The 19,500-nt window shown below is 39.2% G+C and overlaps 1 protein-coding gene across 1 annotated transcript in view; it reads right to left on the reverse strand.

Moving 5' to 3' along the window:
• Nucleotides 1–350: 350 nt before the first annotated feature.
• Nucleotides 351–19,500, reverse strand: part of LOC110466395 — a 30,205-nt gene continuing 11,055 nt past the window's right edge. Inside the window, exons 2-12 of the mRNA XM_021522848.1 lie at nucleotides 17,059–17,181; nucleotides 16,729–16,859; nucleotides 12,246–12,355; nucleotides 11,510–11,570; nucleotides 10,987–11,115; nucleotides 10,456–10,640; nucleotides 6,069–6,205; nucleotides 4,769–5,532; nucleotides 3,321–3,576; nucleotides 2,326–2,404; nucleotides 351–1,581 (exon numbers count right to left, since the gene is read on the reverse strand). Of these exons, the coding sequence (XP_021378523.1) occupies nucleotides 1,134–1,581; nucleotides 2,326–2,404; nucleotides 3,321–3,576; nucleotides 4,769–5,532; nucleotides 6,069–6,205; nucleotides 10,456–10,640; nucleotides 10,987–11,115; nucleotides 11,510–11,570; nucleotides 12,246–12,355; nucleotides 16,729–16,859; nucleotides 17,059–17,181 (2,423 nt within the window). The 3' untranslated portion in view covers nucleotides 351–1,133. The remainder of the gene's footprint in view (nucleotides 1,582–2,325; nucleotides 2,405–3,320; nucleotides 3,577–4,768; nucleotides 5,533–6,068; nucleotides 6,206–10,455; nucleotides 10,641–10,986; nucleotides 11,116–11,509; nucleotides 11,571–12,245; nucleotides 12,356–16,728; nucleotides 16,860–17,058; nucleotides 17,182–19,500) is intronic.

Genomic DNA, 19,500 nt, shown 5'->3' on the forward strand with positions numbered 1-19,500 from the left:
GCTGCTTTTGATTAAGTACATGCATTATTATGAAACAGCATGATAAAAATAGATGTTTGACATCAGTAAAAGGCACATGTGAAAGATTAATGAATTGTTTTGACTTTTCAGAATAGAAAGAATTAACTGTACGTTGTGTGTATGTTATGGTGGAATGCCTATAACTGCATGATTTGTAACTGTTGAACAGGATATATAATTTGGTCTTCTTGCTTTTGTGATTTATGTTATCCAGCATTTTTTTATCCTTGTGTTTATTTTCAACCACAATACTATTATGACAGTTAATTACTTATTAACCCTTTCACCCCTATGTAACTTTAGTAGACTCTACCATGCATTGATCTGGATTAGTCCATTATGGTCTACAGTGGTGAAAGGGTTAACATTATAATTTATATATATAAATGTACAAGAAACATCTTAGTGTGGACAATTTCTTTTCCTAAAACAATCTTTACACAATACTAATAGAACAAAATATACCAAAATGATCCAGATGAGGAGCACAATCAAAACATGACTGTCAAATTTTCATTTTTTTTTTATAAAAGCATACCTACAGTACCAGTAGAACTCTCACAGACAGAATACTAAAACTTATTTCACAAAAATGACAGTAATATTACACATTAAAAGACATACATTTAAAAGATATCCAAGACTAAAAACATGTATCACAATTTTGATTTGCCCACATTTATATTAATCAACATGATTTACACAGCGAGCCATGACTCAGATTATTTGTATATCACAATTTTAGCCATTTTAATTAAGATCACATTTTGTTTCCTCTGTCATTTATCATTTGATATCACATATATAGCCAGGCTTGTAAATGTATTATCACTTTTTAATGTACAAGGATCTTGCACACTTCCCCTTAAGTGATTAGAGTAGTATTATCCCACTTCTGCTTAACTAAACATGGTACATTCTCAATTTCCCGACATGTTATATCCCACTTTCCATTTACCTAACATGGTATATTCCGGATTTCCCTTTACCAAACGTGGTACAATCCCACTTTCCCTTAACATGGTAAATTCCATTTCCAGTTTCCCTTTTACCTAATATGGTATATCCCAATCCCCTTTTACCTAATATGGTATATCACAGATCAGATTTTGTTAATGCAGTAAACTCTGTATGGAGCGATCCATGCTTTTCTTCTCCATGGTTGTCATGGGGACAGGTGAGGCACATAGAAGAGTTCCACTTGAGTTTGAGCCGAAGCTACTATTGAGAGGCGATAAATGTATGCTTCTCGCATCACTCCTAGCAGAAGGAAGGGGACTCCGTGATCCGGAGTGTTGTGAACCGGAATGCATCGATAACCTTGACCCTGAGGACAAGGAAAAAATATCCGATCCACTGCCACCAAATCGGTCATGCTCATCCACTGTCAAAAACTGTGATGCATCGCTTAGACCACTCAGTCTACGAGATATTCCACTCTTTTCACTTAATCCACTTAGTCGGCGTTGCACACTCTGCCGAATCTTCTCTGAGGTCTCGGAATCAAACACCACAGGACTTGGTGAGAGATTTGGACTTGGTTGCTGTTGAATATTCTCACTGTAAAATGAATGCAATTCCCAGTAAGAATGTTTTATCACCATAATTTTTGAAATATTTGAACATGTACTGTGTAACCCAGATGTTTCTATATTACATTGTGGTACAGAAACATTAATCAATCAATTAGCTTCTATCACAAGTATTCAAAGGTTACAGCCTGGATAAGCAACATATTAATTTGACATCTGATGACTTGCTGTGATCTTGAACTTTTGGGTCAGAACCTCAGATATGCACATGACAGTCTCTTGCTACGATGCAGCCATCTATACATTCATAAAAATGTTTGGAGTGTAAACCTACAAGTGGTACTGAAAACACTGTTCAGTCATGATTAATCGTTAATGCAGTACCCCCCACCCCCACCCAAAAAACCTAAAAGACTATTCAGTCATTTATAAATAATCACCAAGGTCAACAATAAAGACTTGAACTATTCTATGACCTTTGACCTTGGGGTTACCGATTTGCAGGAGACACAGCATCCAGTCATGATACATCCATCAATGCTATTTCATAAAATGGGTTCAGGAGTTATTTACCAAACCATTAACCTTTTTTCATGACCTTGACCTTTGGGGTGCTGACCTGACATACTCTCTAATCATACTATTTGTCATCCATCTCTTACTTTTATCAAAATATAATCTGCTGTGATTTACAAGGTATATCTAAATTCAAACAATTCCTTTATGGGCTATATTTGATGGTAGGTATATATAAACCCAGGTATATACATACTCAGAGGGCCACAGTTTGATGGTGGGTGGCGGCGTGGGAGACCTCTTCTGTTTATCGGCATGTCGTCCTCGGTAACCAGCTGAAGTTCAATAATTTTACAATAAGTTCATACTGAAATCCTATCATCTTCAAGGTTTATTTTTATAACTATCAATGGCAATGTGGTTAAGACAGTAGCTATAAGTCATGATAACTAGTGATAAACTTCAATCAAATCAGGAAGTAAACACACTTTCGCAATTTTGCTTTTTGATCTAATTTGTAGATTTTACATTTTAATTAGTAATACTAGAATTTATCAACCATCTTAACAAACTATCTACATGAATGGCAACAAATTTTCATGGTTCATATTTTGAATATTTATTCTTGACTCGTGCAATTTAAGAAGAAAAACATTGCATACAAAAAGTTGAATACTATGTGCTGTGCTATTCTCGGGTATAGTTTCTCGTGAGTTTCACCTGTTCCTTTTACTTACAAGTGAGATGTGAGGAACATAAACTAACAAGGAGATTTCAAAGAAATTTCATGAAAATTTTATTTTGCTTGCAAAATTATTTGCAATTCAAAGTCAGGATTCAGACAAATTTAGTTCCTGGAAACATTGACCTCTTGAAATTTGACCACTACTGTGAAATCACTAATTTTCTTGGGGTTTTTGATTTCGCTTTTCATCCACAAATTCATAGGACCACAAAGTAATTATGAGTTTTGACATAAAGCAATTCTCCGTTTGAGTGGGTAATTGTAATCCACTAATTTATGTACCCACAAAAGGTGTTTTGTCAGAAAACCATGAAATTTGGGCCCCACAAAAATATCTGATTTCACAGTATATGGTCCAGGAATTAAATTAGATGTGAATGGTTAACAGCCAAAAATTACTGATATAAATACATTGTATAATCAATGGCAGTGTGACCTCAAACTGCAAGGTGACTGATTTTTGTGTACATCTAGTTGACTTGCTTGTTATATATCTGTTACTTTACCTGGAGATGTGGGTGCTGCCATTCGCATAGGTATGGGTACCGGAGATGGAGGCATACGGAGTGGAGCTAAATCTTCCTGCTTCTTCCTGGTCGGTGGATGTTTAGGCAGGGCATGTCCTAGCACGGTGGTAGAGAGAGGCGACAGACGAGGAGACATGACGGGAGGTAAGTTGGGAGAGACAGGCACTCCAATCGCCTGTGTCGTCATGTACGACGGATGTGGTACAGGGATGTGGAGGGGTTCCGGGTGCGGACTCTGTAACCAAAGAAATCCACACTTTTCATAGAAAATATACTGCTGCATTAGGGTATGATTTAGTACAGGTAACTACAGTTATGTTATGCATGTAAAAATAAAGGACAATTGATTGCCATGCTAACAAGGCAATTTAAAACAATTATTTCTGTTATCATTAGATTGTCATAAGTACAAGAATCTATCTTTCCTGTGTGGTGCAGACATCCTAAGGGAAATATTATTAAGTTAAGTACAATCGAGGCTTTGCCAAGTGCTTAACTTCAACAACTTTGTCCCAAGGGTTATATTTCTTTGTCAAAGGAGTGGTCGATTTCTTTTCTCCCAAACCATACTACCATGAAAATATGTTCTAAGGGTAAATCTGAGACACTGTGACATCATCAAGGGTGCATGAAATGGGTGACAAAATTATTGACGTTACCGTGGTTACACTGCATAAAGTGGTGACATGATGGTGGCTTTTTGAGAATAATGGAGCAAGTGAGTTTCAAGTCTTTCCATAAGCAGGTAAAACTATAGGAATGCACCTGTGATGTGTGGGAGACTAGACTCATCACTACACTGTTGACATTACATTATTAAATCACTAGACTTTAATATTAGCTAACTATTCCAATCTTTGAATTGGAGGATTTCAAATGTGTCTTCAGAGGTGAATGAGTTAATATTATTTTCAGACTGTTGACATTACATTATTAATGTAATCACTAGACTTGAATATTAGCTTCAGACTGTTGACATTACATTATTAATGTCATCACTAGACTTTGATATTAGCTTGAGAATGTTGACACTACATTATTAATGTCATCACTAGACTTTAATATTAGCTTCAGACTGTTGACATTACATTATTAATGTCATCACTAGACTTTAATATTAGCTTCAGACTGTTGACACTACATTATTAATGTCATCACTAGACTTTGATATTAGCTTCAGACTGTTGACATTACATTATTAATATCATCACTAGACTTTATTATTAGCTTCAGACTGTTGACATTACATTATTAATGTAATCACTAGACTTTAATATTAGCTTCAGACTCTCATCACAATACTGTACACTAGACTGTAAGTATAAATTCTCAGAGATTCTCTTTTGATACATAACACAACTCAATTAATAGTTCCTCAATCCAATCCTAACATAAGTAAGCTTTTCTTTAAAAGGATCTAGTCTTACCTTCCTCGCGGATTTCCTGTTTTTCCTTCGTTGTTTTGGTGACAGATCTGCATCCAAATCGGTGACAGTAGAAAGCACTATTTTAGGGACGACCATTGGGCGTGGAGGAGAGCCCTTGGGTGGGGAATTATCACTATCACTACTGTCTTTTTCACGGTGGATCATTGCGTGCTCGACAATCAGCGAGGGCATTGGTGATCTCAATGACATTGCACTTCTGATTTGTGACCTTGCACTTGCTATAGGTCGTCCATAGCTACCGTCGTCCTCGTCGGGTTGACTAACAGTTAAAATAGGAATAGGGATAGTCATCGTTCTTCTCACCACAGGTTTCTGCAAGGTTCCTCGGTGAAGAGTTGTCTCCCTTTGGATTGGTAAATGATTAAAGATTGTCTCGTTTGGATTAGGTGAATGACTGAGTAGGGTCTTTTCCTGAGTTGACCTATTGGTTAGCCTCTCGGTTCGAAGTTCAATGGAATTTTTTCTGACCCTTGACCTACCACTTTTGTCTCTAGAGCTAGCACTGTCAGGTACTAACGTTTTCATTTCTATAGAATCACTAGTGTTAGTTGTGTCTGATGTGGGAGTCCCTGTGCTCTTTTTATGACGAGGTCGGAACAGATCTTTTAACTTCCATATTGGGTTTCGTACTGATCCCTTGCGAGTTGAATTGTTGTCTATTGTTCGTTTCCATGGTTTGGTCTTCGATTCCTTAACTGAATTGGGTTTAATTCCCATGGCTTTTTCTAACAGAGCTTGACATTCTGAAATATAATACAATTTTACATTTGACTTTTAAACTCAGACTGAATTCAGTGTACACTATGTATGATATTTACAATTTAAAGCCCAATCCTTTAACATGAAAAACGATTGGGTGTTATTAGAACCATTCTTAACATTTACATAAAGCAAAAAAAAGATAAAACGTGTCAATTACAACCAGACAGGGGTACATCCCACTTTCAATGCTATAAGCTACATGTTAAAAGTAATAAATTACAACAAGTACACATATATGACAAACTTGGCCCTGAATAAAACAAATAAGTACCGGGGGTATATGTACTGTATCTGATCAATGTCTTTCTTTTAAATCTTGTTTCAAATATACCTTTCATACAAAAAAAAAGACTTCTACATCGCACGACTTTTGTAAAAAAAAAATATACCTTATTTGTGCAAGTCATGTTAGACTACAAAAATGGGATACAACCTACATGTACTATTTAAACATCAGTACCAATGATCTGGAATAAGATTTAATCAAACACTTTCACAGTAAAGATAAGATCCCAACCTTTGTGACCTGATTGCTGAGCGTAATCAAGTGGTGTACCGCCCTCAATGTCGACAGGACTAGGGATGACCTTCAGACGCAGCAGCAGAGATACACAGCTGACATGACCCATGGCTGTGGCCCAATGTAAAGGTGTCCTGTTTTGTTAAGGTAATCAACAGTTAGTCATTATAACAACCGTCACGGGGTACACAGGTGACAGACAAACTGAGGTAAGATATGTGACAATTGAAAAGGACAGAAGGGTCAGCACACCTGTGATGATTGAGGTGAGATATGTGATGATTGAGGTGAGATATGTGATGATTGAGGTGAGATATGTGATGATTGAGGTGAGATATGTGATGATTGAGGTGAGATATGTGATGATTGAGGTGAGATATGTGATGATTGAGGTGAGATATGTGATGATTGAGGTGAGATATGTGATGATTGAGGTGAGATATGTGATGATTGAGGTGAGATATGTGATGATTGAGGTGAGATATGTGATGATTGAGGTGAGATATGTGATGATTGAGGTGAGATATGTGATGATTGAGGTGAGATATGTGATGATTGAGGTGAGATATGTGATGATTGAGGTGAGATATGTGATGATTGAGGTGAGATATGTGATGATTGAGGTGAGATATGTGATGATTGAGGTGAGATATGTGATGATTGAGGTGAGATATGTGATGATTGAGGTGAGATATGTGATGATTGAGGTGAGATATGTGATGATTGAGGTGAGATATGTGATGATTGAGGTGAGATATGTGATGATTGAGGTGAGATATGTGATGATTGAGGTGAGATATGTGATGATTGAGGTGAGATATGTGATGATTGAGGTGAGATATGTGATGATTGAGGTGAGATATGTGATGATTGAGGTGAGATATGTGATGATTGAGGTGAGATATGTGATGATTGAGGTGAGATATGTGATGATTGAGAAAGCAGTATAGAGGGCAGACCTGTGACAATTGAGTTGATGTATCACACCTGTGAAAAATTAGGGGAGAAAGGGGATTTCCACCTTTAAGAGGGAGAGAAAGGAATAAAACTTGGGATAATTGAGGGTAGGGATAAAACAGATGCCTGCATAATTTAGGGAGAGAGAAGAGAGATATCCATGTGATAACTAAGGTGAGGGTGTCAAATATGTAATAGTTGGGGGGAAGAGAATGGAGCCACACTAGTGATGACTAAAAGTGAGGGAAATACCAATACCTGTTATAAATGAGGGTGAGGGAAGGAAACCACACCTGTTATAAATGAGAGTGAGGGAAGAAACCACACCTGTTATAAATGAGGGTGAGGAAAAGGAACCACATCTGTTGTTATAAATGAGGGTGAGGGAAGGAAACCACACCTGTTATAAATGAGGGTGAGGAAAGGAAACCACACCTGTTATAAATGAGAGTGAGGGAAGAAACCACACCTGTTATAAATGAGGGTGAGGAAAAGGAACCACATCTGTTATAAATGAGAGTGAAAGAAGGAAACCACACCTGTTATAAATGAGAGTGAGGGAAGGAAACCACACCTGTTATAAATGAGGATGAGGAAAAGGAACCACATCTGTTATAAATGAGGGTGAGGGAAGGAAACCACACCTGTTATTAATGAGAGTGAGGGAAGGAAACCACACCTGTTATAAATGAGGGTGAGGGAAGGAAACCACCCCTGTTATAAATGAGGGTGAGGGAAGGAAACCACTCCTGTTATAAATGAGGGTGAGGAAAGGAAACAACCCCTGTTATAAATGAGAGTGAGGGAAGAAACCACACCTGTTATAAATGAGGGTGAGGAAAGGAAACCACACCTGTTATAAATGAGAGTGAGGGAAGGGAACCACTCCTGTTATAAATGAGTGAGGGAAGGGAACCACACCTGTTATAAATGAGTGAGGGGAGGGAACCACACCTGTTATAAATGAGAGTGAGGGAAGGAACCCACACCTGTTATAAATGAGGATGAGGAAAAGGAACCACATCTCTTATAAATGAGGGTGAGGGAAGGAAACCACACCTGTTATAAATGAGGATGAGGGAAGGAAACCACACTTGTTATAAATGAGGGTGAGGGAAGGAAACCACTCTTGTTATAAATGAGGGTGAGGGAAGGAAACCACACCTGTTATTAATGAGAGTGAGGGAAGGAAACCACCCCTGTTATAAATGAGTGAGGGAAGGGAACCCCACCTGTTATAAATGAGGGTGAGGGAAGGAAACCCCACCTGTTATAAATGGGGGTGAGGGAAGGGAACCACACCTGTTATAAATGAGGGAGAGGGAAGGAAACCACACCTGTTATAAATGAGGGTGAGGAAAGGAAACCACACCTGTTATAAATGAGAGTGAGGGAAGGGAACCACACCTGTTATGAATGAGAGTGAGGGAAGGGAACCACACCTGTTATAAATGAGAGTGAGGGAAGAGAACCACACCTGTTATAAATGAGGGTGAGGGAAGGGAACCACACCTGTGAAAGATATGGGGGAGGGAAAGGAACCACATCTGTGATAGATGTGGGGGAGGGAAGGGAACCACACCTGTGATAGATGTGGTGGAGGGAAGGGAACCACATCTGTGATAGATGTGGGGTAGGAAAGGGAACCACATCTGTGATAGATGTGGTGGAGGGAAGGGAACCACACCTGTGATAGATGTGGGGGGAGGGAAGGGAACCACACCTGTGATAGATGTGGGGGAAGGAAAGGAACCACACCTGTGATAGATGTGGGGGGGGGGAGGGAACCACACTTGTGATAGATGTGGGGGAGTGAAGGGAACCACATCTTTGAAAGATGTGGGGGGAGGGAATCACACATGTGATAGATGTTGGGGACGGAAGGGAACCCCACCTGTGATAGATGTTGCTGAGGGAAGGGAACCACACCTGTGGTAGATATTGGGGAAGGGAAGGGAACAACACCTGTAATAGATGTGGGGGAGGGAAGGGAACCACACCTGTGATAGATGTGGGGGAGGGAAGGTAACCACACCTGTGATAGACGTGGGGGAAGGAAAGGAACCACACCTGTGATAGATGTGGGGGAGGGAAGGGAACCACACCTGTGATAGATTAGGCGGGAGGGAAGGGAACCACATCTGTAATAGATGTGGGGGAGGGAAGGAAACCACACCTATGATAGATGTGGGGGAGGGAAGGGAACCAACTCTGTGATAGATGTAGGGTAGGGAAGGAAACCACACCTGTGATAGATGTGGGGGAGGGAAGAGAACCACACCTGTGATAGATGTGGGGGAGGGAAGGTAACCACATCTGTGATAGATGTGGGGGAGGGAAGGGAACCAACTCTGTGATAGATGTAGGGTAGGGAAGGAAACCACACCTATGATAGATGTGGGGGAGGGAAGGTAACCACACCTGTGGTAGATGTTGGGAAGGGAAGGGAACCACCTCTGTGATAGATGTAGGGTAGGGAAGGAAACCACACCTATGTTAGATGTGGGGGAGGGAAGGTAACCACGCCTGTGATAGATGTGGGGGAGGGAAGGTAGCCACATCTGTGATAGATGTGGGGGAGGCAAGGGAACCAACTCTGTGATAGATGTAGGGTAGGGAAGGAAACCACACCTGTGATAGATGTGGGGGAGGGAAGTGAACCACACCTGTGATAGATGTGGTGTAGGGAAGGGAACCACACCTGTGATAGATTAGGCGGGAGGGAAGGGAACCACACCTGTGATAGATGTTGGGAAGTGAAGGGAACCACATCTGTGATAGATGTGGGGTAGGGAAGGGAACCACACCTATGATAGATGTGGGGGAGGGAGGTAACCACACCTGTGATAGATGTTGGGAAGTGAAGGGAACCACATCTGTGATAGATGTGGGGTAGGGAAGGGAACCACACCTATGATAGATGTGGGGGATGGAAGGTAACCACACCTGTGATAGATGTTGGGAAGTGAAGGGAACCACATCTGTGATAGATGTGGGGTAGGGAAGGGAACCACACCTGTGATAGATGTGGTGGAGGGAAGGGAACCACATCTGTGATAGATGTGGGGTAGGGAAGGGAACCACACCTGTGATAGATGTGGTGGAGGGAAGGGAACCACACCTGTGATTGATGTAGGGGAGGGAAGGGAACCACATATGTGATAGATGTAGGGGAAGGAAGGGAACAACACCTGTGATAGATATTGGGTAGGGATGGGAACCACACCTGTGATAGATATTGGGGGAGGGAAGGGAACCACATCTGTGATAAATGTAGGGGATGGAAAGGAGCTTCACTTGTGAGAAGGTAAAACACCTATGATAATAGAGGGGAAGGGAAGGATGACACACCTATGACAACAGAGCAGAGAGGAAGAAAGAAACCACACCTGAGAGTATCTAGGATAAGGTTAAGTTAGGAAATCACCTGTCATCTGGATCTTCACACTCCAGTTCACATCCTGTGAGTTTGGCGAGTTCCTCCAGAATGTTGACGTTACCAGCAGCAGCAGCATAGTGAACGGCGGTCTTGCCTGAGGAGTCGGGGATGTTGACAAACCGCTGATTTTTGGCACAATGTATAAGTACATGACAGCTCCCAATACTTCCTTTCTGTAAATCAACATTTCACTGGTGTGTCAAAACTTATGTTATCTTACAACAGCAGATATCTTTCTTGATTTATATCTAATCTAAAATTCAGTTTCTGGAGTTTTTGAATAAAAGAAGCATTTCATTTGTATGATTCTCAGCTAAATGGAACCAAATTATCTACAAAATACCCTTACTTTATGAACAAGAATATAATTTATCATAATCAAGATTAATTATTGTTACAATTCACTTTAGGTACTCTATACTTGTTGAGTAGATTATTCAACAGTGATGTATATTTTCTGGGGGTTTATTACACTTGTACCAATATACTGATACAGTAACAATGTTATTGTGTTCTGACCTGTGCAGCCCAGTGGAGGGCAGTCTTGTTGTCCACATCTTGACACGTCATGTCACCTCCATGCATGATCAACATCTGGACATGATCCGGACGGTCATGGAAGGCGGCCCAGTGTAATGGCGTCATTTTCTGCCAAGAAATCGTTTGATCATTTCTCTGACTGCATACGTAATATCTTGAGTAACAAGTTATATTTTGGTCTATCTGTCATTTTTGTGTCAACATAAAAACAGTTATACTTTCAGCAACAAAATGTCAATTTGAATTTCTAAAATTTAGGGAGCTAATGTGCATTATATATTTGGTCCGAGTGACCTTGAGAGTAAATTAAGGTCATTTATATTAAGAAATGTACTCCACATCCTCCACTCAATTCCAAGGTACACAATGTATTATGGCTCAATATCATGATCCTGTGCTTTATGGAACTTAAGACGATTTTCTTTATGGAACTGAAGAAAACGTTTGATAGCATTTGACCTGGGGGGGCAGCCCCTGACCTGGGGGTCATTTGTAAAGTTACCTCATTGTCCGGCTGGTTCACCTCCTGCCCTGTCAGGGTCTGTAGCAAGGCACCAATAATTCTGTAACATAAACCCAGCTATGTTAAAGGACTGGTTCTATGATGTAAATGATCGTTCCCTCATTTATAACAAATGTTGCCTACTAATTGAAGTACCTTGAAGTGTATCTGATTTATTATGGCATACTATGTAAATACCTAATTTCTTTTATAATCAAATACGGAAAGTGCATCTTTCCTGCAAAGGGCAAAAGTTTGACTATAGGCAAAGGTTTCCCATGATACAGCAATTTGTAAGGTCCCCTGGGTTTGTAATAAACATGTTTACTGTAACAATTAATCATTTAGGTCCCCTGGGGTTGTTATGAACATGCTACACTTCACTGTTTCAAATGCTATAAAAAACATTTCAGAGCAATTTGGTTCAGCTGTCAGAATAAGAGTCCCAGAGGGTTTGAATCACTCACCTGAATATTAATAAGCATTAATCATGGTAAAATATTCTTATTCAAACAATATCGCAAATTAGTCTGCACAGGTGCCCAGGATTAATCGTTGTCTGTACTTTAAGTACGCAACTATATATATTGTTGAAGGGGAGGGATCTTAACTATTTCATTTCTACGTCAGGACCATGAAGAACTAGATAATTAGTACAAAGGGCCAGGACCAGATCCTGGGGCCAATTTTGATATCAACATTTTGTCTGACTCTCCTGGCCTGTATCAATTCTCACCTGAGGTCTTTATCATAGGTACATGCATGTAGGGGAGTTCTCCCTGATTTATCAGCGATGCTCTGTCTAGCACCTTTCCTCAGGAGGTACATTACCCCATCATACCAGCCCTGTAACACAAACAAGAGGTTCAATGGGCCTGTAAACAACACATCATACCAGCCCTGTAACACAAACAAGAGGTTTAACAGGCCTGTAAATAACAAATCATACCAGCCCTGTAACACAAACAAGAGGTTCAACAGGTCTGTAAATGATACATCATATCAGCCCTGTAACACAAACAACAGGTTCAATGGGCCTGTAAATAAAACATCATACCAGCCCTGTAACACTAACATGAGGTCCAATCCACCATACAACTCAAACAAGTGGGTACTCAAAAAGGTTGAATGGGCCTGTACAGTACACATTAACCTTGCCCTAAACATAAACACCACAGACATCCAAGGGCTTGTACTTATCACATCATACAAGTCCTACAACATAAAAATAGGTTGAATGGGTTTTTAGATAACTTAAGCAACACGAGGTTCAATGGACCTGCAGATAACTTCACCAATAAGTGGTTCAATGGGCCTGTAAATAACTTCACCAACAAGAGGTTTAATAGGCCTGTACATAATTTCAACGACAAGTGGTTTAATGGGCCTACAGATAGCTTCATCAACAAGTGGTTCAAAGGACCTGTACATAACTTCATCAACAAGTGGTTCAATGGGCCTACATATAGCTTCACCAACAAGTGGTTCAAAGGACCTGCAGATAGCTTCATCAACAAGTGGTTCAAAGGGCCTGTACATAACTTCACCAACAAGTGGTTCAATGGGCCTACATATAGCTTCACCAACAAGTGGTTCAATGGGCCTGCAGATAGCTTCATCAACAAGTGGTTCAAAGGGCCTGTATATAACTTCACCAACAAGAAGTTTAATGGGCCTGCAGATAGCTTCATCAACAAGTGGTTCAAAGGACTTGTACATAACTTCATCAACAAGTGGTTCAAAGGGCCTGTACATAACTTCACCAACAAGTGGTTCAATGGGCCTACATATAGCTTCATCAACAAGTGGTTCAAAGGACATGTATATAACTTCACCAACAAGTGGTTCAATGGGCCTGCAGATAGCTTCATCAACAAGTGGTTCAAAGGTCCTGTACATAACTTCAACAACAAGTGGTTCAAAGGGCCTGTATATAACTTCACCAACAAGTGGTTCAATGGGCCTACATATAGCTTCACCAACAAGTGGTTCAAAGGACCTATATATAACTTCACCAACAAGTGGTTCAATGGGCCTACATATAGCTTCATCAACAAGTGGGTCAAAGGACATGTATATAACTTCACCAACAAGTGGATCAATGGGCCTGCAGATAGCTTCATCAACAAGTGGTTCAAAGGACCTGTATATAACTTCACCAACAAGTGGTTTAATGGGCCTGCAGATAGCTTCATCAACAAGTGGTTCAAAGGACCTGTACATCCCTTCATCAACAAGTGGTTCAATGGGCCTGTAAATAACTTCGCCAACAAGTGGTTCAATGGGCCTGTAAATAACTTCGCCAACAAGTGGTTCAATGGGCCTGTAAATAACTTCGCCAACAAGTGGTTCAATGGGCCTGTAGATAGCTTCATCAACAAGTGGGTCAAAGGACCTGTACATAACTTCATCAACAAGTGCTTCAAAGGACCTGTACATACCTTCAGCAACAAGTGGTTCAAAGGACCTGTACATGACTTCACCAACAAGGGGTTCAATGGACCTGTATATAACTTCACCGACAAGTGATTCAATGGGCCTGCAGATAGCTTCATAAACAAGTGGTTCAAAGGACCTGTACATGACTTGACCAACAAGTGGTTCAATGGACCTGTAAATAACCTCACCAACAAGTGGTTCAATGGGCATGCAGATAGCTTCATCAACAAATGGTTCAAAGGACCTGTACATGACTTCACCAACAAGGGGTTCAATGGACCTGTATATAACTTCACCAACAATTGGTTCAATGGGCCTGCAGATTGCTTCATCAACAAGTGGTTCAAACGCCCTGTACATGACTTCACCAACAAGGGGTTCAATGGACCTGTATATAACTTCATCAACAAGTGGTTCAATGGACCTGTAGATAACTTCCCTAACAAGTGGTTCAATGGGCCTACATATAGCTTCACCAACAAGTGGTTCAAAGGACCTGCAGATAGCTTCATCAACAAATGGTTCAAAGGACCTGTACATGACTTCACCAACAAGGGGTTCAATGGACCTGTATATAACTTCACCAACAAGTGGGTCAATGGACCTGTAAATAACTTCCCCAACAAGTGGTTCAATGGGCATGCAGATAGCTTCATCAACAAATGGTTCAAAGGACCTGTACATAACTTCATCAACAAATAGTTCAAAAGACCTGTACATAACTTCACCAGCAAGTGGTTCAATGGACCTGTAGATAACTTCCCTAACAAGTGGTTCAATGGGCCTGTAAATAACTTCGCCAACAAGTGGTTCAATGGGCATGCAGATAGCTTCATCAACAAATGGTTCAAAGGACCTGTACATGACTTCATCAACAAGTGGTTCAAAGAACCTGTACATACCTTCATCAACGAGTGGTTCAAAGGACCTGTACATGACTTCATCAACAAGTGGTTCAAAGGACCTGTACATGACTTCACCAACAAGTGGTTCAATGGACCTGTACATAACTTCACCAACAAGTGGTTCAATGGACCTGTAAATAACTTCACCAACAAGTGGTTCAATGGACCTGTAAATAACTTCGCCAACAAGTGGTTCAATGGCCCTGTAAATAACTTCACCAACAAGCGGTTCAATGGGCCTGCAGATAGCTTCATCAACGAGTGGTTCAAAGGACCTGTACATACCTTCACCAACAAGTGGTTCAAAGGACCTGTACATGACTTGACCAACAAGTGGTTCAATGGGCGTGCAGATAGCTTCATCAACGAGTGGTTCAAAGGACCTGTACATACTTTCACCAACAAGGGGTTCAATGGACCTGTACATAACTTCACCAACAAGAGGTTCAATGGACCTGTACATAACTTCACCAACAAGTGGTTCAATGGACCTGTAAATAACTTCACCAACAAGTGGTTCAATAGGCCTGTAAATAAAACATCATACCAGCCCTGTAACACTAACATGAGGTCCAATCCACCATACAACTCAAACAAGTGGGTATTCAAAAAGGTTGAATGGGCCTGTACAGTACACATTAACCTTGCCCTAAACATAAACACCACAGACATCCAAGGGCTTGTACTTATCACATCATACAAGTCCTACAACATAAAAATAGGTTGAATGGGTTTTTAGTTAACTTAAGCAACACAAGGTTCAATGGACCTGCAGATAACTTCACCAATAAGTGGTTCAATGGGCCTGTAAATAACTTCACCAACAAGTGGTTCAATGGACCTGTAGATAACTTCCCTAACAAGAGGTTCAATGGGCCTGCAGATAACTTCACCAACAAGTGGTTCAGTTGGCCTGTAGATAACTTCAACATCAACCAGCCTGATTGTGACTCTCTCATCCCCACAAAGTCAAACACTAAATTTATACAACATCAAATTCTCTTTACCAGGAGCATGTTTCTTGGTAGGTTTCGATCTTACACTACATGCTTGAGGAGTAGTCATAAAAGAAATATTTCCATCTTTTACTAATTGGACCCTCCCCAGCATAACAATATACAGCATGCAATAACACGTTACTGTAGACATACAAATCATATTTGTATGTAATTAATGTTATGTGGTTTTCTATTTATGTATAAAAATGACTATCAAAGTTCAAGAATACGGAAATTGAAGCTTATACAAGGTAATGGCCTCATTATTTGCCATCGCATGACATACGATAATGACTGTTAGCACAGTATTGTTAACCATCTAGACATGTGGTCATGACTTAGTGTGTGTGATAGTGGGCGTCGTAAGGATGTGATGGCAGCCACACGATAATTACCGCTGATATACAAGGACTTGTTGCCATGGTGATAAGTGTACTTATTAATTACCTATACACACTAAACATTGTTTTGTATATCGTTATTTTCTCTAAATGTATTTACTATTTTCACCACAGACAATGTTATTTATTTGGGGAAGATTTTGAAGGTTGTAGAGAATGGCTAAATTGGAAAAATATTTAAAAAGCAATTAAAAAGGAATAAATATGGAATATACATTTAATCTACAATAAGAAAAAAGAATACAGATTGGTACCTTGGCAATATAACTACCTTCATTCCCAGCTAAACTGGCTGAGAATGAGATGGCTGAATCACATGGAAATTTTGTATTTAAGCATATATACAAGACTGATCAGTCCCCTGAAATACTAGATTGACAAAACGACAACAGTAATAGTGGTAACTTCATTAACAATTAGTGCTGACTGTGTTATATAATTCCCAAATAAACCATATTAGTGACAAAAACACACACCTGGTACGCAGCAGTAGAGAGACAGGTACGTCCCTGTCCATCACGGGAATTCACATCGGCTCCCATTTTTATGAGACGCTTCACAGCGCCCAGCTGTTCTGAACGCACAGCATGTGACAACGGGGTAAACCCTATAACAAAAAAGGAGCAAATGAACAACACATAACACATATAAAGATTTTAATGGGGGATATACTGGTAAACACTATAAGACAGTGGTACTAGAGGGATTATAACTGTCTACATCCTCCTGTTCTATTACACTAGGATCCTCTATTGATGGAGATATAAACACTGTAAGACAGTGGTACTAGAGGGATTATATTTTACCGTCCACATCCTCTTGTTCTATTACACTAGGATCCTTCTGTATGGCCTGTATCAGCAGGGTGTTATCTCCGTTAGCGGCGGCTTGGTGAGCAAGGTATAAGTCTTCCGAGTCCGAGTCTGCCTCTACAACACACAAGAACATTTTTTTAAAGAACAATCGAAAAAGCCAGGCTATTTGATCAAATTTAATTATGTTTGGCAAAGTTATTTTTTTTCAATTATCTACCCTTCAAAGAAAATCAGTGATTGACCTCCTCAAGGTATGTTTCTATGTGTTTTAATTAATTTTACTTTATTTCATAATTACAAACATAAGATACTTAATCTTACACAGATAATCAATACTGTTACCTAAGCTGTCTGGGAGTCAAACCTGAGCCTACCATCATGCTGTGCCTCAAATTCTGTCATGATGTAGGCCTGATGGTTAATTAGGGAGGGTAAAGGAATAGCCTAGCTTACAGTAGGTGTAAATATTAATGAGGTCTTGTAAGTCATGCATGAGAACTCTCCAATACATAGTGGTATACACATGTAATGCAGGTAAAAGAAATGTTGAAAATCATTTATATCAAAACCATATACTACATATATAGCAATATATACAGCTATATACAAAGGTAAAAATGCTGAAAATGGTTTATACCAGGTAAAATAACTATTATAAATCAATGATTTTATTCAGTTACCTATACATAATTTACATGAAAAAATGTTGAAAATTGTTGATATGTGGACTATGTATTATAATACAAATACACAGCTATTTATATACATGTAAATACAAAAGTTTAAAGTCGTATATACAATGTAAGAGAACTCTATATTAAACGGTGGTATTCACACCTTTGTGTATACCACAGTGTTGTAGACAGGTACATATATTGTCATATGATAACTCTCCATTATAATATTAGCAGTATATAAATCTATACATAGTTGTTGAAGCACAATCAATAAAGACCAGAAATGTTTAAAGTTCTCCTCCTGCGAAAAACTAATACAAAATAAACAGTACCCGTTCAGCAGTGAGCTTATAAGGTTTTGTCAATAGTAAAACAAAATGTGTGAAATTAAAAACAGTATTGAATTTTTCATTTGATAAAAAAATCCTCTAGCACAATATTGACAAAACAATCATGGCCAGCTCCACAAACTTTGGCAAGACTTTGACAGTGAGCTGTAAACCGGTTTGCGGCAATCTTAGGATTATCTTTTAATTTCAAAATTTCTGCTGATTACGAATGTAATATTCAAAATGCTATCAGCTCATCATTCCCTCAAATATAAATATACAGTATTATTCTGTGAATCCATGTCATATTCTTGTGAACTTTTGAAATATGACCTATTGTACACATACTGTAATCAAAGTAAGGATTTGACATTTTTAAGAGACAGGATCAACTTCAAGTTGTAAATTATTTATGGACATAGAGGCAAGTTTGTCTGCGTCCATCATTTAACTGATCTTTACTTAAAAAAATACATAGAAAAGCATGTTTTTGCAATATTTGCAAAATTCTTATCATGTGATAAAATCATCTTAAAAGTCTTTTTCATTTTACAAGAAATTCATGAAACTGATCACAAATTTTTCATTTGTGCTCTCCAGAGGCTCGTTAAAAGAAAACTTTTCATAAATCTTGTATGAAATGGAAACTTGTGAATATCTTAGGTACATTGTAAGCATATCCAACGGAAACAGTAATAAGGTATCAGTGATTGAAGGACAGTACTATATATCACCTGGACCAATTTGAAATAATTATAAGCTGAGGTCATAATAACATTATAGGACAATTTGCTGCCAATATAAGAGAGAATAATGTCAGCTTTCAGCCTTGAAATGAAAATCTTTTTAGTACTTGCTCAACATGTTCACATGGCAATATTTTGTATCTATCATTATATGTATACACCTTAAATGTTTCCTTAAGCATAGATAATAAGATACATAACATGCACCTTTAAATTGAATGGACTACTGACCAAAGGACAAACATGTTGAGTGCTATGTCTGAGCTCATTCATACTGATAGCTAGTTATTTTTTTTTTAGTTATTATCATATTGGAAATCCAGCATTTAACAGTTTGGTTATAAAGTGTCACTGCACAAGGAAAGAAAATCAGTGTTGTAATTAAATACCTATATCATAACATGATGGTTGACCTTGTGTGGGATTCACACTAGAATCTCTGGGAGGTACAATAAACCCTACTCATTATCACCTTCTACTTGAACTTCTCACTATTGACGATCGGGAACTACAGCTGCTACAAAGGGACAGGGAGGGTATTAATATGATTTTTCTGTCTCAAAGAGGGGGCATGGGAGGGTATTAATGTGATTGTTCTGTCTCAAAGAGGGGGCGTGGGAGGGTATTAATGTGATTGTTCTGTCTCAAAGAGGGGGCGTGGGAGGGTATTAATGTGATTGT

Source organism: Mizuhopecten yessoensis, unplaced genomic scaffold (genome assembly GCF_002113885.1).
Source record: "Mizuhopecten yessoensis strain PY_sf001 unplaced genomic scaffold, ASM211388v2 scaffold11133, whole genome shotgun sequence".
In the NCBI taxonomy this organism is placed as follows: Eukaryota; Metazoa; Mollusca; class Bivalvia; order Pectinida; family Pectinidae; genus Mizuhopecten; species Mizuhopecten yessoensis.